Below are 13900 nucleotides of genomic sequence, written 5' to 3'. Positions count from 1 at the left end.
GTATGGTCCCTCTTATTTGTTAAAATAAGTAACATTTTGCAGATTCTGCATGGTGTATGTAAACTTTTGACCTCAACTGTATGATTATATATTTATATGCCCTAGAAGAGGGATAGAGTGAAAAAATCAAATACTACACTATATAATTAGTCTCTAATCTTAAATTAAAGCATTATATATGTTTGTGAAATTCTTATAGCAAACTGATGGGAATATCTGTTTGGTTATCTGAACGTTACATTGCTCCAGTCAGGAAGTTCATCTGCTCTCAAGTTCCTGAAATCACACTCTTGTTTAAACTTCTGTCACCGTTGTGCCCTTGAGGTTCTGACCTGACTCTAGCACTGCAATTAGTCTCCTGTAAGTTGATTTGTGTGAATTGCATTTGCTAAACAGTAGGTAATTAGTGATTAACACAGACCTCCTGCCACCTCATCAAACCTCTGCGAGTGTGCTGCGTCATGGCTGTTACGTGGCTGACAGAATGTGAGATTAAATTCCCAGGTGTTTTGAAGTACAGAACAAACACCAAAGCACTTTTCCAAACAGTCATTTTCACAAAACACAGGCTGATAAATGTAAATAAATACAAAATTGTTATTTTCCCCACAAAATCAATAGTGGCCATCTTCAGCTACTTTTCATGGCTGACAATAAAATGGGCAAAAATCCCATTCTAGAGGCCAGAATATCAAAGAGAGTACTTGCTAAGAATAACCACTTAGCAACCACCCAAAACAACCTAGCAACCACAATGCAATCCACAATGCACACTAGCATTATGGCAATTATTTCTATGGGCAAACAACATTATTTTACTCACCAAATCAGGTTTTAGTTTATTATCCTAGTTGGATGTGGGGCATATCTTTTGGTCCACCTTTCAGTGGGGGAAGTTTTAATCTCACTTACATCAGATGACATACTTTCGACATGAAGAACGTCACAAGTCGGACATCTGATCCCTTGACAGACCCTCAAGACTTTCTTTATGCTTATGTTACTGCTCAGTGGACACCCTCATGAAAATGGAAAACTTTGAATAACAAAATGAGGGAGTCACCTCAGACTTCCCCACGTCATGAGAGTGAGACACCATCTGCTCCTCTTGCAAAACTTTTTTTTTTCAATAACTATCATATTCATTTTAATTAAAAACCTTATTATGCATTGTTCATAATCAAAACAAAGTGAATGAGGTTAAATATATATATATATATATATATATATATCTGTTTGCTCTTTTATTACATAGGCCTGCTGGCCAAACAATTGTACGTACATGAAATATTGATTTGATTTGAAATATGTTACGAAGTTTTACCTGCATATTACCTAATATACTGTAAAACAATCAGCCAAGCAAAAGGGCGAACACTGCCACAATATTACAATATTATTAATGGTGAAATCCTCTTATGTGATTTTCAGAACTGAGCCGCAAAAAAAAAGGTCAAAATTAAAAACATTAGACCTTTATAGAATACCTTTCAAAACGGCGTTTTAAAATAAAAACGATCCTCGTCTACACTGGCATTTTCACTGTGTTTCAGAAACTATCTATGTCTAAAACTACACAACTGAAAATGCGTGTCACATGACCATTCCTAATGAGCATGATGTTATTGTTTACACGGTCATCAAGCATGCGCAGAGCGAATGTGGGCAACCACACCAACGTTTTCAAAATTATCTGTTTCGATCAGTTTACACTGAAATGCAGCCCAGAGTTTTTAAACTAAAATGGGGTCTGCAGTGTTTTCGAAAGTCTCATTTTTCAAGGATCGAAAATGTTGAGTGGTGTAAGTGACAAGTGTAACCATAGCAAAAGTTATGCATTTTAAAACAAAAATGCACTGGTGTCAACGTAGCCTCAGAACACTTAATGTTTGTCTACCAAGTACAGCTTCTGTTTGCATTGAACTTTCTCCCATTCTTAAGGCCATTTCATACCAAGAATGATAACTATAAAGATAACAATGAAGACATAGCTCTAGGGTGTGTTCACACTTGTAGTTCGGTTCGTTTGGGTTATCTGGTCCGGAACAAAAAGGAAAATGATACATTTGGTCCTGGTCCGTTTAGCGTTCACTCTGTCATTTGACAACAAACCTAAAGATAATGAACCTAAAGGCATAGTGATATGTTCACAACCTGACTGGTCAGGTTGAATGACGTATAGTTTGTGACGGAACACACGGAACACACGGAACACTCCAAACAAAAGGAAAAGGTGCGTTCAACTTAACTGCTCAGAGCTGCTTTAAGTCGAATACACCTAATGCCATCTGCTGGACTAAGCGCGCTCATTGTTGCGTGTATATGATTTTATTTTCACCACCTGCGAACTCACAAAGAGCTCATAAAAGTCACTTTACCTGCTCGTTGTTTTGGATACAAATCATGTCGCATAACGTTGCATCTTACTTCCTGTTTTTGGTTTGTTTAGAAGTATTTGGTCTGTGTTGCGTTCATATATCATTCGAACTGCATCAGAGTTCATTTGGAACCGGAGTGAGACCCATCTTTTTAGGCTTGTTTGGTGCACACTAGGGTCGGATGGTTGTGTTCACACTTACTCAAATGAACCGCACTAACAGAGCAATCGCACCAGGGTTCGTTTTAATCGAAGAATAACAGAGTCCAAGCCACAGCTATAACAATAAAGGCACAGAGAAATTATATCGATGGAATCACTTTCAGAATCACTTTTTTCAGCTGATAAACGATAAAAACATTGACAACCAATCAGAATCAATCCTGCTATCATGAGCTCGAGAATTTAAAGCAGACGAGCATGCGCTTAGAATAAACAAACATTATTGTCCGTTAATATAGTTATCTTTATAGTTATCGTTCTTGGTGTGAATGGGCCTTTAGGCTATGTTTAAAATTAAAATGTTTAAGATTAAAACGATCCTCGTCTACACTGGCGTTTTTACTGCATTTCAGAAACAGTCTCTATCCACACTACACAATCGAAAACACGTCACGTGACCATTCATGCAGGTATACAACAATGAGCATGGTGTTATTGTTTACAAGAAGGATACGCAGAGTGAATATGGGCAGCCACGTCATCGTTTTCAAAGTCTCAGTTTTGGTCCGTTTACACTGAAACGCAACCCAAGTTTTCAGACTAAAACAGGGTCAGCAGCGTTTTTGAAAGTCTCAGTTTTCAAGGGTCCAAAACATGGGAGTAGTGTAAACGACAGACTTTACCACAGCAAAAGCTATGCGTTTTAACGTAAAAACGCACTATTGCAAACATTATAGCAGAACGCTAACTGCTTCTATAGCAAGCGGAGCTTCTGTTCGTGTTGCACTTTCTCCCAGTCTTAGGCCATGTCCACACTAATATGTTTTCATTTGAAAACACATCTTTTTCTCTCTGTTTTGGCCTTCCGTCCACACTGAGGAGGCATTTTTGGTCAAGGAAAACTGAGCTTTTTGAAAACGCTCTCCAAAGTGGATAAATTTGAAAACGCAGTTTTTGCGTTGCAGTGTGGACTTTTAATGGAGGCTTTTTAAACGATGACGCATGTTTAGTCATGTGACGCATATTGTACCAATAGATATCTATGTTTATACTGGTAATTGTGGCTGTTATGTGCTGTTCACTTTCACACTGCTGCTGAAGATATATTTGTACACTCTTCAAATTACAGTCCTAAAAAGATGACAGAAAATGTACTCAATTGCTGTCCTGACTCCTGCAGCTAAACGTGAGGGAAGCTGCTTTTTAGAGCAAACAAGAGAGTGCGCGATATGGACGCCCAACCCTGTTCCTGGAGATCTACCTTCCTGTAGAGTTTAGCTCCAGCCCTGATCAAACACGCCTGTCTGTAATTATCAAGTGCTCTTTCAGATCCTAATTAGTTGGTTCGGGCGTGTTTGATCAGGGTTGGAGCTGAACTCTGCAAAAAGGTAGATCTCCAGGAACAGAGTTGAGCACCCCTGGTTTACACGAAGGATAAGCAAGGTAAATGTGGGCAGCCACGCCGTCGTTTTCAAAAGTCTCAGTTTTGGTCCATTTACACTGAAACGCAACCTCTGAGTTTTCAGACTAAAACGGGGTCTGCAGCGTTTTTGAAAGGCGTAACCGTAGCAACAGTTATGGCAAACGTAACAGCAGAATGCTACACTAGTGTGTTTTCATTTTAAAATGGTGTTTTTAGCCTTAAGAAATTAAAGCACACCATTTTGTATAAAGTCTTTGGATACGAGAGACATAAAAGTAGCACGCAGTTCAGTTGACCGCGAAAAAGTGAACTGATACACAAAGTTGCCACAGACAAGAATTTTAGAAAATATGACTCCGCTAGGTCCCGCTATTGACAAATTACAATCAGGTATTCCAGAGATATTAAAACAACAGATCTGTCTCAAATACTATAAGATGGTATGGAGCCCCTAGTTACATTTGCAGAAACGCTTATGTGCATGCACGAAAAACGACCGCAGGCATTTTTTTACACCTCACTTTAGATGCTTTTGTTTTTTTAGAGGCGTTTTTTTTTTCTTGAGTAATTTTGTACTTTAATGTTAATAATATTCATACTTCAGTTTAATCTTGCAATAGTGTAATTTTTAAAAGTACAAATGTACACACTTTCTCATTTAATATGTAATATTATAATATATACTATAATATTAAAGTAAAATAGTATTACAAAAATGCTGTTTAAAATAGTTTTACATTAAGTATGGCATGTCACATGGCAGGATATAATATTACTAAAATTTTAGCGAAGAAATGAAACAGGAACGCTCAGAAACATCTGAATTTTACATCTGACTTGTCTTTCTAGTAGAGATGATGCATAAAAACAAAGTGACACATGTGGTCACAAATATCAACTTACCATCACTTACGTTCAAGTTCTTTTCTCATTTGGTTAATTCATAAATCCAGTAGAGTATATAAGGTATACGTACAATAACTGTGACAGAATCACAGTCAGCGTCCAACGAGACTTTCTATTGTTCTACAAAAATGAAGAAAACTACAGGTACGGGGTCTTACATCTTGCTGAATAAGAAAAAAAATGTAGCTCAATTTATTGATGGTTAACTCATATCTCGCTAAGAGTATGAAAAGCTTATTAATAAGCAATATTTATAGTCTGTATTTGCACATAGTCTCACAAAGGAATAATTCCACAGTATGCATGAAGTAGCTTTGATAGTAAACATTCAGACTGTAAAATCTGCTAATGAATATCTCCTTTTCATGTTCTGAAGTTCTACAGGTTTGTGTGGCATTTGTGCTCTGCTCACTGCAAGCTGTGACTGGATCTCCTGTGGACTGTCCAGACCAAGATACTGCAGGAACGTCCTGTACCATCTCACTGGAGAAGCTCCTGGAACGAGCCGTTCAACATGCAGAGCTCATTTACCGCGTCTCAGAGGAGTCCAAGTTGCTGTTTGTGAGTAAAAGAAAAATGAACTTAAAGTTAAGCTTATCAAAGGTTCTTTTTGGATTTTGCAATGTTCCAAGATTTCAATCTCTCTAAATACCTGATGAGAATAGGTAAACAGTCAGCCAGTAGAGAATGATTGCTAAATATTTTCAGGACGAGATGCTCATTTCATTCGGAATGAATCTGCATATTCCCGAAGGGACCATGTGTGCTCCTAAAACGGTGCCGGTTCCTATGTCTAAAAGTGAAATCCAACAGATTTCCGTGAGTTCCTCTAATGGCATCTGATGAAATTCACTGTAACAGAGTAACTTTCTGCTAAGATAAACTAGTCTTTTTTGTTTTTCCCCCAGGACAAATGGATCCTTCACTCAGTCCTGATTCTGGCCCAGTTCTGGATTAATCCACTGGTAGATTTACAGGCGTCACTTGAGAATTATGAGAACGCCCCAAGTGCCCTGCTTAACAGGAGCAAATGGATGTCTACCAAACTGATAAGCCTGGAGCAGGGTATACTGGTTCTTATTAGACAGGTGAATATGAATTGTTGGAAATTATAAGTCCAAACTCTTAATCAAACACTCTTTTTCCAAGTTCCAATATGTTTGAAAATCACTCTGTCTCTCTTTGTCTGTCAGATACTGGGTGAAGGTAGTTTGGCGTTGGAGGTTCCTGAAGAGACAACAGATCTCTTGGTCTCTTCAACTACGTTTGAGACCTTGAGAAAAGACTACAGTGCGATCTACTGCTTCAGGAAAGATGCACATAAGATGCAGACTTTCCTCAAACTGCTAAAGTGCCGCCAGATCGATAAGGAGAATTGCACCTTTTTCTAACTTTAAAGAAAAAAAATCTTCTACCATATTATTTTCAGTGTTATTCTGGAAAAGCTAGTTTTGCATTTGCAAAAAAACTGAATTAAAAAAAAATGTTTGCATGAATACTTGAGTCTAAGTGTGATTTTGCTTTTAATGTCAGATATGGTTCACTTAAGGTTTGTAAAACGTAATTTTTTAAATGTGACCCTGGACCACAAAACTTAAGTCTTAAGTAGCATGGGTATATTTGTAGCAATAGCCAAAAATATATTGTATGGGTCAAAATTCTCGATTTTTCTTTCATGCCAAAAATCATTAGGAGATTAAGTAAAGATCATGTTCCATGAAGATATTTTGTAAATTTTGTACCGCAAATATATAAAAAAAATTATTTTAATAGTAATATGCATAACAACTTTAAAGGTGATTTTCTCAATATTTACAATTTTTGGCACCCTGAGACTCCAGATTTTCAAGTAGCTGCTTCTCAGCCAAACATTGTCCCATCCTAAAAAAACTTACATCAATGGAAAGCTTATTTATTCAGCTTATGATGTAGAAATCAAGTTCCAAAAATGGACACTTATGACTGGTTTTGTGGTCCATGGTCACAAATAATAAAAATGCATATTGGGAGAAATATTTAATCAAAATCACACAGAAAATGATGGTAAGCTGCTATCTGTCATAAACTCTGAAAATAACTGGATAAATTATATAAATAAATGGATTTTTTAAACCCCAAACTAATTAATATTTCTAGGAGAAATTTAAAACAAAGATGTAAAACTGGGTCACATATTAATTGATTTGTCAGATATAGGTCAGATGTTTTTGCTTCCACTAATGCTCTCAAATCAAACCGGACAACATAGATCTTGCTCAGTCTTGCTCTTTCAATCATTGAAGCAAAAGAAGGACATGTAGAATACAAAATAATTCTGAATTATTTTTTTGTTTCTGAATTCCCAGTTGTGGAAAAATCTAACAATGAGAGCTGTAAAACTATGTGTTGTTATAACAGCTAAAAGTGTTGAACAAAGTAGTGATTCATCTTGAAACTGATCATAGTAAATTGCACTGAAACACTTCACAATATCCTACCTCAAAGTCCACTAATGAGAACATCAAAGTTTGTGCCCAATTATCACTCAAGAAAGAGAAAATAAACGTCTATCCTGAGCCTACACACACTTTAATTCACAGACATGGTTAATTTGCAAAAAACCCAAGCACACAGCTTGATCTCGTTTCCCAGAGTGTCACGTATCCGAAATAAAACTCGAGACGACTTTGTCTTTACCAGCATCTGTCATTTACACTATGAGGTGTTGATGCCGTGAAGGCTAAAAAAGCGGTTCAGCGTCACAGTTTTAGTGAGTTACTGGCTTAATCGAAACTTCCCCACAGCAAGCAGTACATTACAGTCTCTGGCAATTCAAGGAGCTCTAATAACAGTGAGAATTCAACAACAAACTGAAGGGGGAAAAATGTATCTGCCAGCTCGCAACTTCGTTGACAGACCATATGGGGGCGCAAAAGAGAGTTGGAGTGTTGCTGCAATGCTGAGGTTTGTTAATTTCTTCATTGACTGGCATTTTTAGGGCTGTGAATCTGGCGATACAATACACTGCGATACTGTAAACAAGGCGATATATTGGGATATTTCTTATTTTATGAATAGGACATAATTTTAGGAAAGCTGTAGTTCAGAACACACCACCATATGCAAACCATTCAATGTTATTTAATCACTTTTTGTGCAGTATGAGTAAAGGGGGGAAATAAAGTGCTTGCAAGATTCTTTAATTATTAAATGTATGCTTTTATAAACAGACCATATATATTTTTAGACCCTGCTTTATAATTTAAATTTATAATTGTAACCATGTCAGATCATTTTGATCTGAACTTAAGAATTACACTACCGTTCAAAAGTTTGGGGTCAGTAAGACTTGTAATAGTCTTTAAAGAAGTCTCTTATGCTCATCAAGGCTGCATTTATTTGATTAAAAAATATAGAAAAAAAAAAACAGTTAATATTGCAAAATGTTTTTACAATATAAAATAATGTTTTTTATTTTAACATACTTTAAAATAGAATTTATTCCTGTGACGAAAAGCTGAATTTTTATCAGCTGTTACTCCAGTCTTAAGTGTCACATGATCCTTCAGAAATCATTCTAACATGCGGATTTATTATTAGAATGATCAGTGTTGGATAATATCAACAGTTGTGCTGCCAAATATTTTTTGGAACCTGTGATATTTATTTTCAGGATTCTTTCATGAATAACAAGTTTAAAAAGTACAGTGTTTATTCAAAATATAAATATTTTATAACAATGTAAATTATTTATTATTAACTTTTAATAAATTTTTAATTATTAACTTAATACATCCTTGGTGAAAAAAAAATAATTTCTTAAAAAAAAAAAGAGAGAAAGAAAGAAACAATAAAAATGTACTGACCCCAAACTTTTGAACGGTAGTGTACATCAGATATATCAACAAAAAATAAAGTGCTTCCAGGATTCCTAAAGAAAACAAAAATTTTACCTATTAAATACAGATGTTGGACATTCTGAGATCCTTTTTCTTCTGAGAATTTCGCAAGTTTTTTTAGTTTGTAATTATGCTCCGCGTGGAATCGCCGGGACCGCGACGCGGGCACCGCCTCAACTGCACAAATCAGCCCCACCACGAAAAGAAAGCGGCTGGCAGCTGCGCGGCTACCCCACCGCGCCCGGGGCGAAGGCCCTTTCACGGGACGCGGCAAGCCGCGGAACTGACGGGTGGCGGCCGCACGGCGGTTCCGCTGCTCGCCGCGTCCTGGAGCGAACGTTACCTCAAAAGCCGAAATGACGCCGCACTTTACACCGAGGCGGGAGCAGGAACTATTCTTTTTTGAGCGGAGGCTTCACAGGGGGGTAAGCGAGAATGAATGGAAGAAAGTCACGTAAAAGGAGGAAATTTGTGCGTTAATCCCGCCTCTTGATTTCGTGTAAGGCCTCGGCTTGAATGAAGAAAATGATGGCGTTATTGACCAACTATTAAGTAAGTAAACAACTCAGCCGCTTAGATATCACTGCTTTGTGTCACGTAAAAATAAAACTCGAAATGGCCTGAAAACGTGATGACTGAGTTTTTAGTGAGCATTCAGCTTAATGAAATGAAATATATATCTTTCTGTCTGTGACAGTGTTTACAAAACTTTTATGAAGATGAGTTAAATAAGCTGATTGACGGCTTATGTCCACTTCTTTATCAGTTGGCTTTGCGTGTACCCACTTCTAAATCCCTTCTGTTGCGCATCGAGTAGTGTCCTTTATTAGCCAAAATCGTGACAGTCCACCACATGAATAGCTATAATTTAATATTATATATCTCGCGATATTAAAATGCTTAAGAAGCTTTCTGCCGATATCAGCATAATAGAACTGATCTGTGTTTAAATGATTGCGCTGCATCTAAACGCATTAACCTGCTTTCTATATAAAATAAGTCATTGTAAAAAGAGTTTTGTGAAATTCTAATTTTCTAAATCTGAAATTTCATTCTAGATATGTGAGATTCTTGCTGGTGCAGATGGCCAGCTTTGTAATAGAGAAGTTGAAGGAAAGGCAGCTTGATACCTTGGTTAAAACCTTTGAAGGTAAGTTATGATTGATGATTGCGCCTAAATGCACCCGTTATATAATCATTCAATAACATTCAATACCCATGATTTGTTTTAGAATTCGATCTTTTCATTAAAATAACCATAGTTACTGGTATCAATTCAAACAATCAATTTAACATTTAAAAGCTTTAACTTATTTAACCACATTTGTTTTTTTTCAAATTTTATCAGATATCACAAGACTTCAGGAAGCTACATCCAGAGGCAGACTTTTTGAAGACTGGGCTACAATTGCAGACCAAATTGTTGCCTATGCCCAGCAAGATGGAAAGGTGCATTAAGAGCTGGGTGACATGACTTCAGGTAAGGTATTTCTTATAATATGTCAATCTATAGAAACAAAATTCAACTGTATTTGACCATTTCACATGAAATTCTGTCAGTGAGGGGGGGAGATGTAGGGACGCATGCCGTGCAAGAAAAATAGGCTACAACCGCATCTCTGGTCATTTTAATATGTAATCTTTAATGTTAGTAATACCAGTCGGATGTTTTTGCACATCAGTCTTATGATAAATGTGGCACACCCTGTTTTTCTGATGCACACCCAGAGTCTTTTTTCGGGCTACACTACTGGCGTGAACATTTCACATGAAATTCTGTCAGTGAGGGGGGAGTTGTAGGGACGCATGCCACGCTAGTAAAATAGGCTACAAACGCATCTCTGGTCATTTTAATATGTGATCTGTAATGTTAGTAATATCAATCGGATGTTTCTGCACATCATTCTGACGATAAATGTGGCACACCCTGTTTTTCTGATGCACACCCAGAGTCTCTTTTCTGGCTACACTACTGATTTAACACATCAACTGGTAAATACAATGATACAGTAAGACTTAACTAGTTGCTTATTAGTTTGTGTATTGGCTGTTAATTAGTACTTATAAAGCACATACTGATGCCTTATTCTGCATGAGCATATTCTACATCCCTGAATCCCACCCCATACCTAAACTTAACCTGCAGTAGTTGAATGGGGGTGGGGATTTATTTGCATTAATACCATTATAATTTTTTTTTTTTAATTCTAATTTCATTATTTAAAGGAATGAAGAAATTTCAATGTGTTGTTTTGATTATGAGATAAGTTTCACAGTTTGCACTGCATTATTCTTATGGTTTAGATGCTAAAGGGAAGAGTGCTTTCAAAGTCCTGCCCATTCTGGAGGAAGGGTCCACAGAACCACAACCACAGAATTCTGGAAGCCATTTATTGACATACAACCTGTACGTTTTGTTTTACTTTATATATATATATATATATATATATATATATATACAGTCATGCGAAAAAGTTTGGACACCCTATTGAATTCCATGGTTTTCCGTATCAGGACATCATTAAAAAAAAACTGGTCCTTGGCTGGTCTTAAAATTTTGAAAATAAAAACCTCAGATGAACAAAAACACATGGGAAATTGCACCTTGTCATTATTTACTGAACAAAAATAAAGCCAAAATGGAAAAGCCATGTGTGACAAAGTTAGGACACCCTTACTGTTAACATTGGAATTAAGAGGGTAAATCACAGTCGAGCACTGCTAATCAAATACCTTTGATTAACTGATCATCGGCAAGTCTGAGCACCTCTATAAAAGCATAAGCTTTGGCAGTTTGCTGGTCTGGAGCCTTCAGGTGTGTGTTAACACAATGCCAAGGAGGTAAGACATCAGCAATCATCTTAGAGAAGCAATTGTTGCTGCCATCAATCTGAGAAGAGTAATACGGCCATTTCCAAACAATCTGACGTTTATTCACAAGTGGGAGACATTTAAAACAGACACCTCTCCTTCCAGGAGTGGACGTCCCAGAAAATTCACCCCAAGATCAGACCGTGTAAAGCTCAGAGAAACGGCAGACAACACAAGAATTACACCTCAGACTCTACAGGCCTCAGTTAACATGTTAAATGATAAAATTCATGACAATACAATTAGAAAAATATGGGACAAAAATGGCATGTTTGGAAGGCTTGGCAGAAGAAAGCCTCTTCTATCTAAAAAAAAACATTGCAGCACAGTTTAGGTCTGCAAAGTTGCATCTGAACAAAACACAAGTCTTCTAGAATAAAGTCCTTTGAACAGACGAGAGTGAAGTGGAGATGTTTGGCCATAATGCACAGCGCCAAGTTTGGTGAAAACCTAAAGAGCATATCAGCACAAACATCTCATACCAAAAGACAAGCATGCTGGAGGAGGGGTGATCATTTTGGGCTTGATTTGTAGCCACAGGACCTGGGCACCTCACAGTCATTGAGCTGGCCATCAACTCCTCTGTATATCAAAGTATTGTAGAGTCAAATGCGAGGGCATCTGTCTGACATCTAAAGTTGGGCCAAAATTGGGTCATGCAACAGGACAATGATCCCAACCACACCACCAAATCTACAACAGAATGGCTGAAAAGAAAAGAATCAAGGTGTTGCGACAGCCCAGTCCAAGTCCAGAGCTCATCCTGACTCAAATGCTGTGGTGAGAGCTGTGCATAAACAAATGCCCACAAACCTCAATAAACTGGAGCAACGTTGAAAAGAAGAGTGGTCCAAATTCCTCCAGAACGATGTGAGAGACTGATAAAGTCAATTCAGAAAATGAATGCTTCAAGTTATTGCTGCTAAAAGTGGATCTACAGGTAACTGACTCATAGGGTGTCCTAACTTTGTCACACATGGCCTTTCCATCTTGGCTGTATTTTTCTTAAATAAATAATGACACTGTGTGATATGTCATGTGATGATGTTTATCTGAGGATTTATTTTCCAAATTTTAAGACCTGCCAAGGACCAGATAATTTTTTATTATGTTCTGATACAGAAAACCATTAAATTCAATAGGTTGTCCTAACTTTTTCACATGACTGTATGTCATGTGTATATATATATATATACATATAATTATATATATATATATATATATATATAATTCAGATTTGGAAATGCAAACTGATATTTCCCACTGACACACTACAGCAAAAAATAAAAATCACTGACTTAAAACCATTTTTTAGCTGGTGAAAATACTAGTGTTCCAATCATTTTGGCCACCACTGTATGAAGTGTTCAGATGTAAAAGACTAAAAATGTGCAGTTTAAAATTTTCTTCTAAAATTAGCATTTTCTCAGGCCTAAGTGTCTTCAAGACTAAGTGTCGTATAATTAACAAGTGGGGACCAGCATGGTGGATTTGTGTCTTGGGGACGAGACAACGACATCCCAGACCTTCACCATTGTTTCGGGCCATGCCACTGAAGCGGACTCGTTGCCAGGGAATTTCTCCGGCTTGCAGTATATTATATTGATGGACAAGTCTTCATGTGTGAATTTTTTAAGGCCAAAAGTTTTTTCTGGCCACTTGTAATATGTTTTAAATTGTCATATGTATTGTCTGGTGGACACTTTGTTTGGCTTAGTTTTAATAGCACAATGTTTGGACCGATTTTCATGTGGCAATAATTAATTTTTGAGTGTTCTGCTGCTACAATGTTGACAAAGAATGGGAATCTGCAGTGCCTAGTTTACACAGTTTTGTGTTTTAAAGTAACTGATCTACTAAAATTGTTGTTTTATGTGTCTGTAATGGTTGGATAAAATGTGTGACAGCTGCACCCATTTGAAAATTGTTTTAAAAAGAAATAAAACTCATTAAATTATTATTTACAGTTGCATTTTTTTTTGTGTGTTTTTGTAACTGTATTACAGAAAAGCAATAATAATTTTACATTCTTTTGTGATTATTTATTATTATTGGTAAATGTAAAGGTAGCAAGGCAATAAGACAACAAATAACCCAATGTTTAGGTTATGTTTAACCTAAACAACCCAGCATTCTGGGTCAAATGGTTAAACCCAGCACTTGGGTCAAAACAACCCAACGTGTGTTCTGTCCCATATTTACCCAGCGGCTGGGTTAAGGTTGGGTTATTTTTTAACCCAGCACTTTTTAGAGTGTAGAATGTTAAATAATAAAAAACTTATT

General features: G+C 36.8%; 1 protein-coding gene and 1 long non-coding RNA gene across 3 annotated transcripts; both read left to right on the top strand.

Annotated features, from left to right (window-relative positions):
• The first annotated feature begins 4898 nt into the window (after window positions 1-4898).
• Window positions 4899-6364, top strand: smtlb (somatolactin beta). 2 transcript variants are annotated; one of them, XM_051120642.1, is made up of 5 exons: window positions 4899-5012; window positions 5245-5429; window positions 5577-5687; window positions 5777-5956; window positions 6062-6364. In XM_051120642.1, exons 1-5 carry the CDS (start codon window positions 4997-4999, stop codon window positions 6257-6259), a joined length of 690 nt encoding a protein of 229 aa, XP_050976599.1. In that variant the 5' UTR covers window positions 4899-4996; the 3' UTR covers window positions 6260-6364. The 2 variants fall into 2 exon arrangements, with proteins under 2 accessions (XP_050976599.1, XP_050976598.1); XM_051120641.1 differs by having other exon boundaries at window positions 5756-5956.
• A 2590-nt stretch (window positions 6365-8954) lies between these two features.
• Window positions 8955-13586, top strand: LOC127171774 (uncharacterized). Its single transcript, XR_007828562.1, has 5 exons — window positions 8955-9298; window positions 9805-9896; window positions 10095-10226; window positions 11051-11153; window positions 13048-13586. It is a non-coding gene; the product is annotated as an uncharacterized LOC127171774 (long non-coding RNA).
• Window positions 13587-13900: the final 314 nt, after the last annotated feature.

This window comes from Labeo rohita, chromosome 10 (genome assembly GCF_022985175.1).
Source record: "Labeo rohita strain BAU-BD-2019 chromosome 10, IGBB_LRoh.1.0, whole genome shotgun sequence".
NCBI lineage: Eukaryota > Metazoa > Chordata > Actinopteri > Cypriniformes > Cyprinidae > Labeo > Labeo rohita.
This window is presented reverse-complemented; position numbering and strand designations above follow the sequence as displayed.

Coding starts and splice junctions, on each gene's coding strand:
- smtlb (XM_051120641.1), top strand. Junction 5,430..5,576: donor AGGAGTCCAAGTTGCTGTTT/GTGAGTAAAAGA, acceptor AAATATTTTCAG/GACGAGATGCTCATTTCATT. Junction 5,957..6,061: donor TACTGGTTCTTATTAGACAG/GTGAATATGAAT, acceptor TTTGTCTGTCAG/ATACTGGGTGAAGGTAGTTT.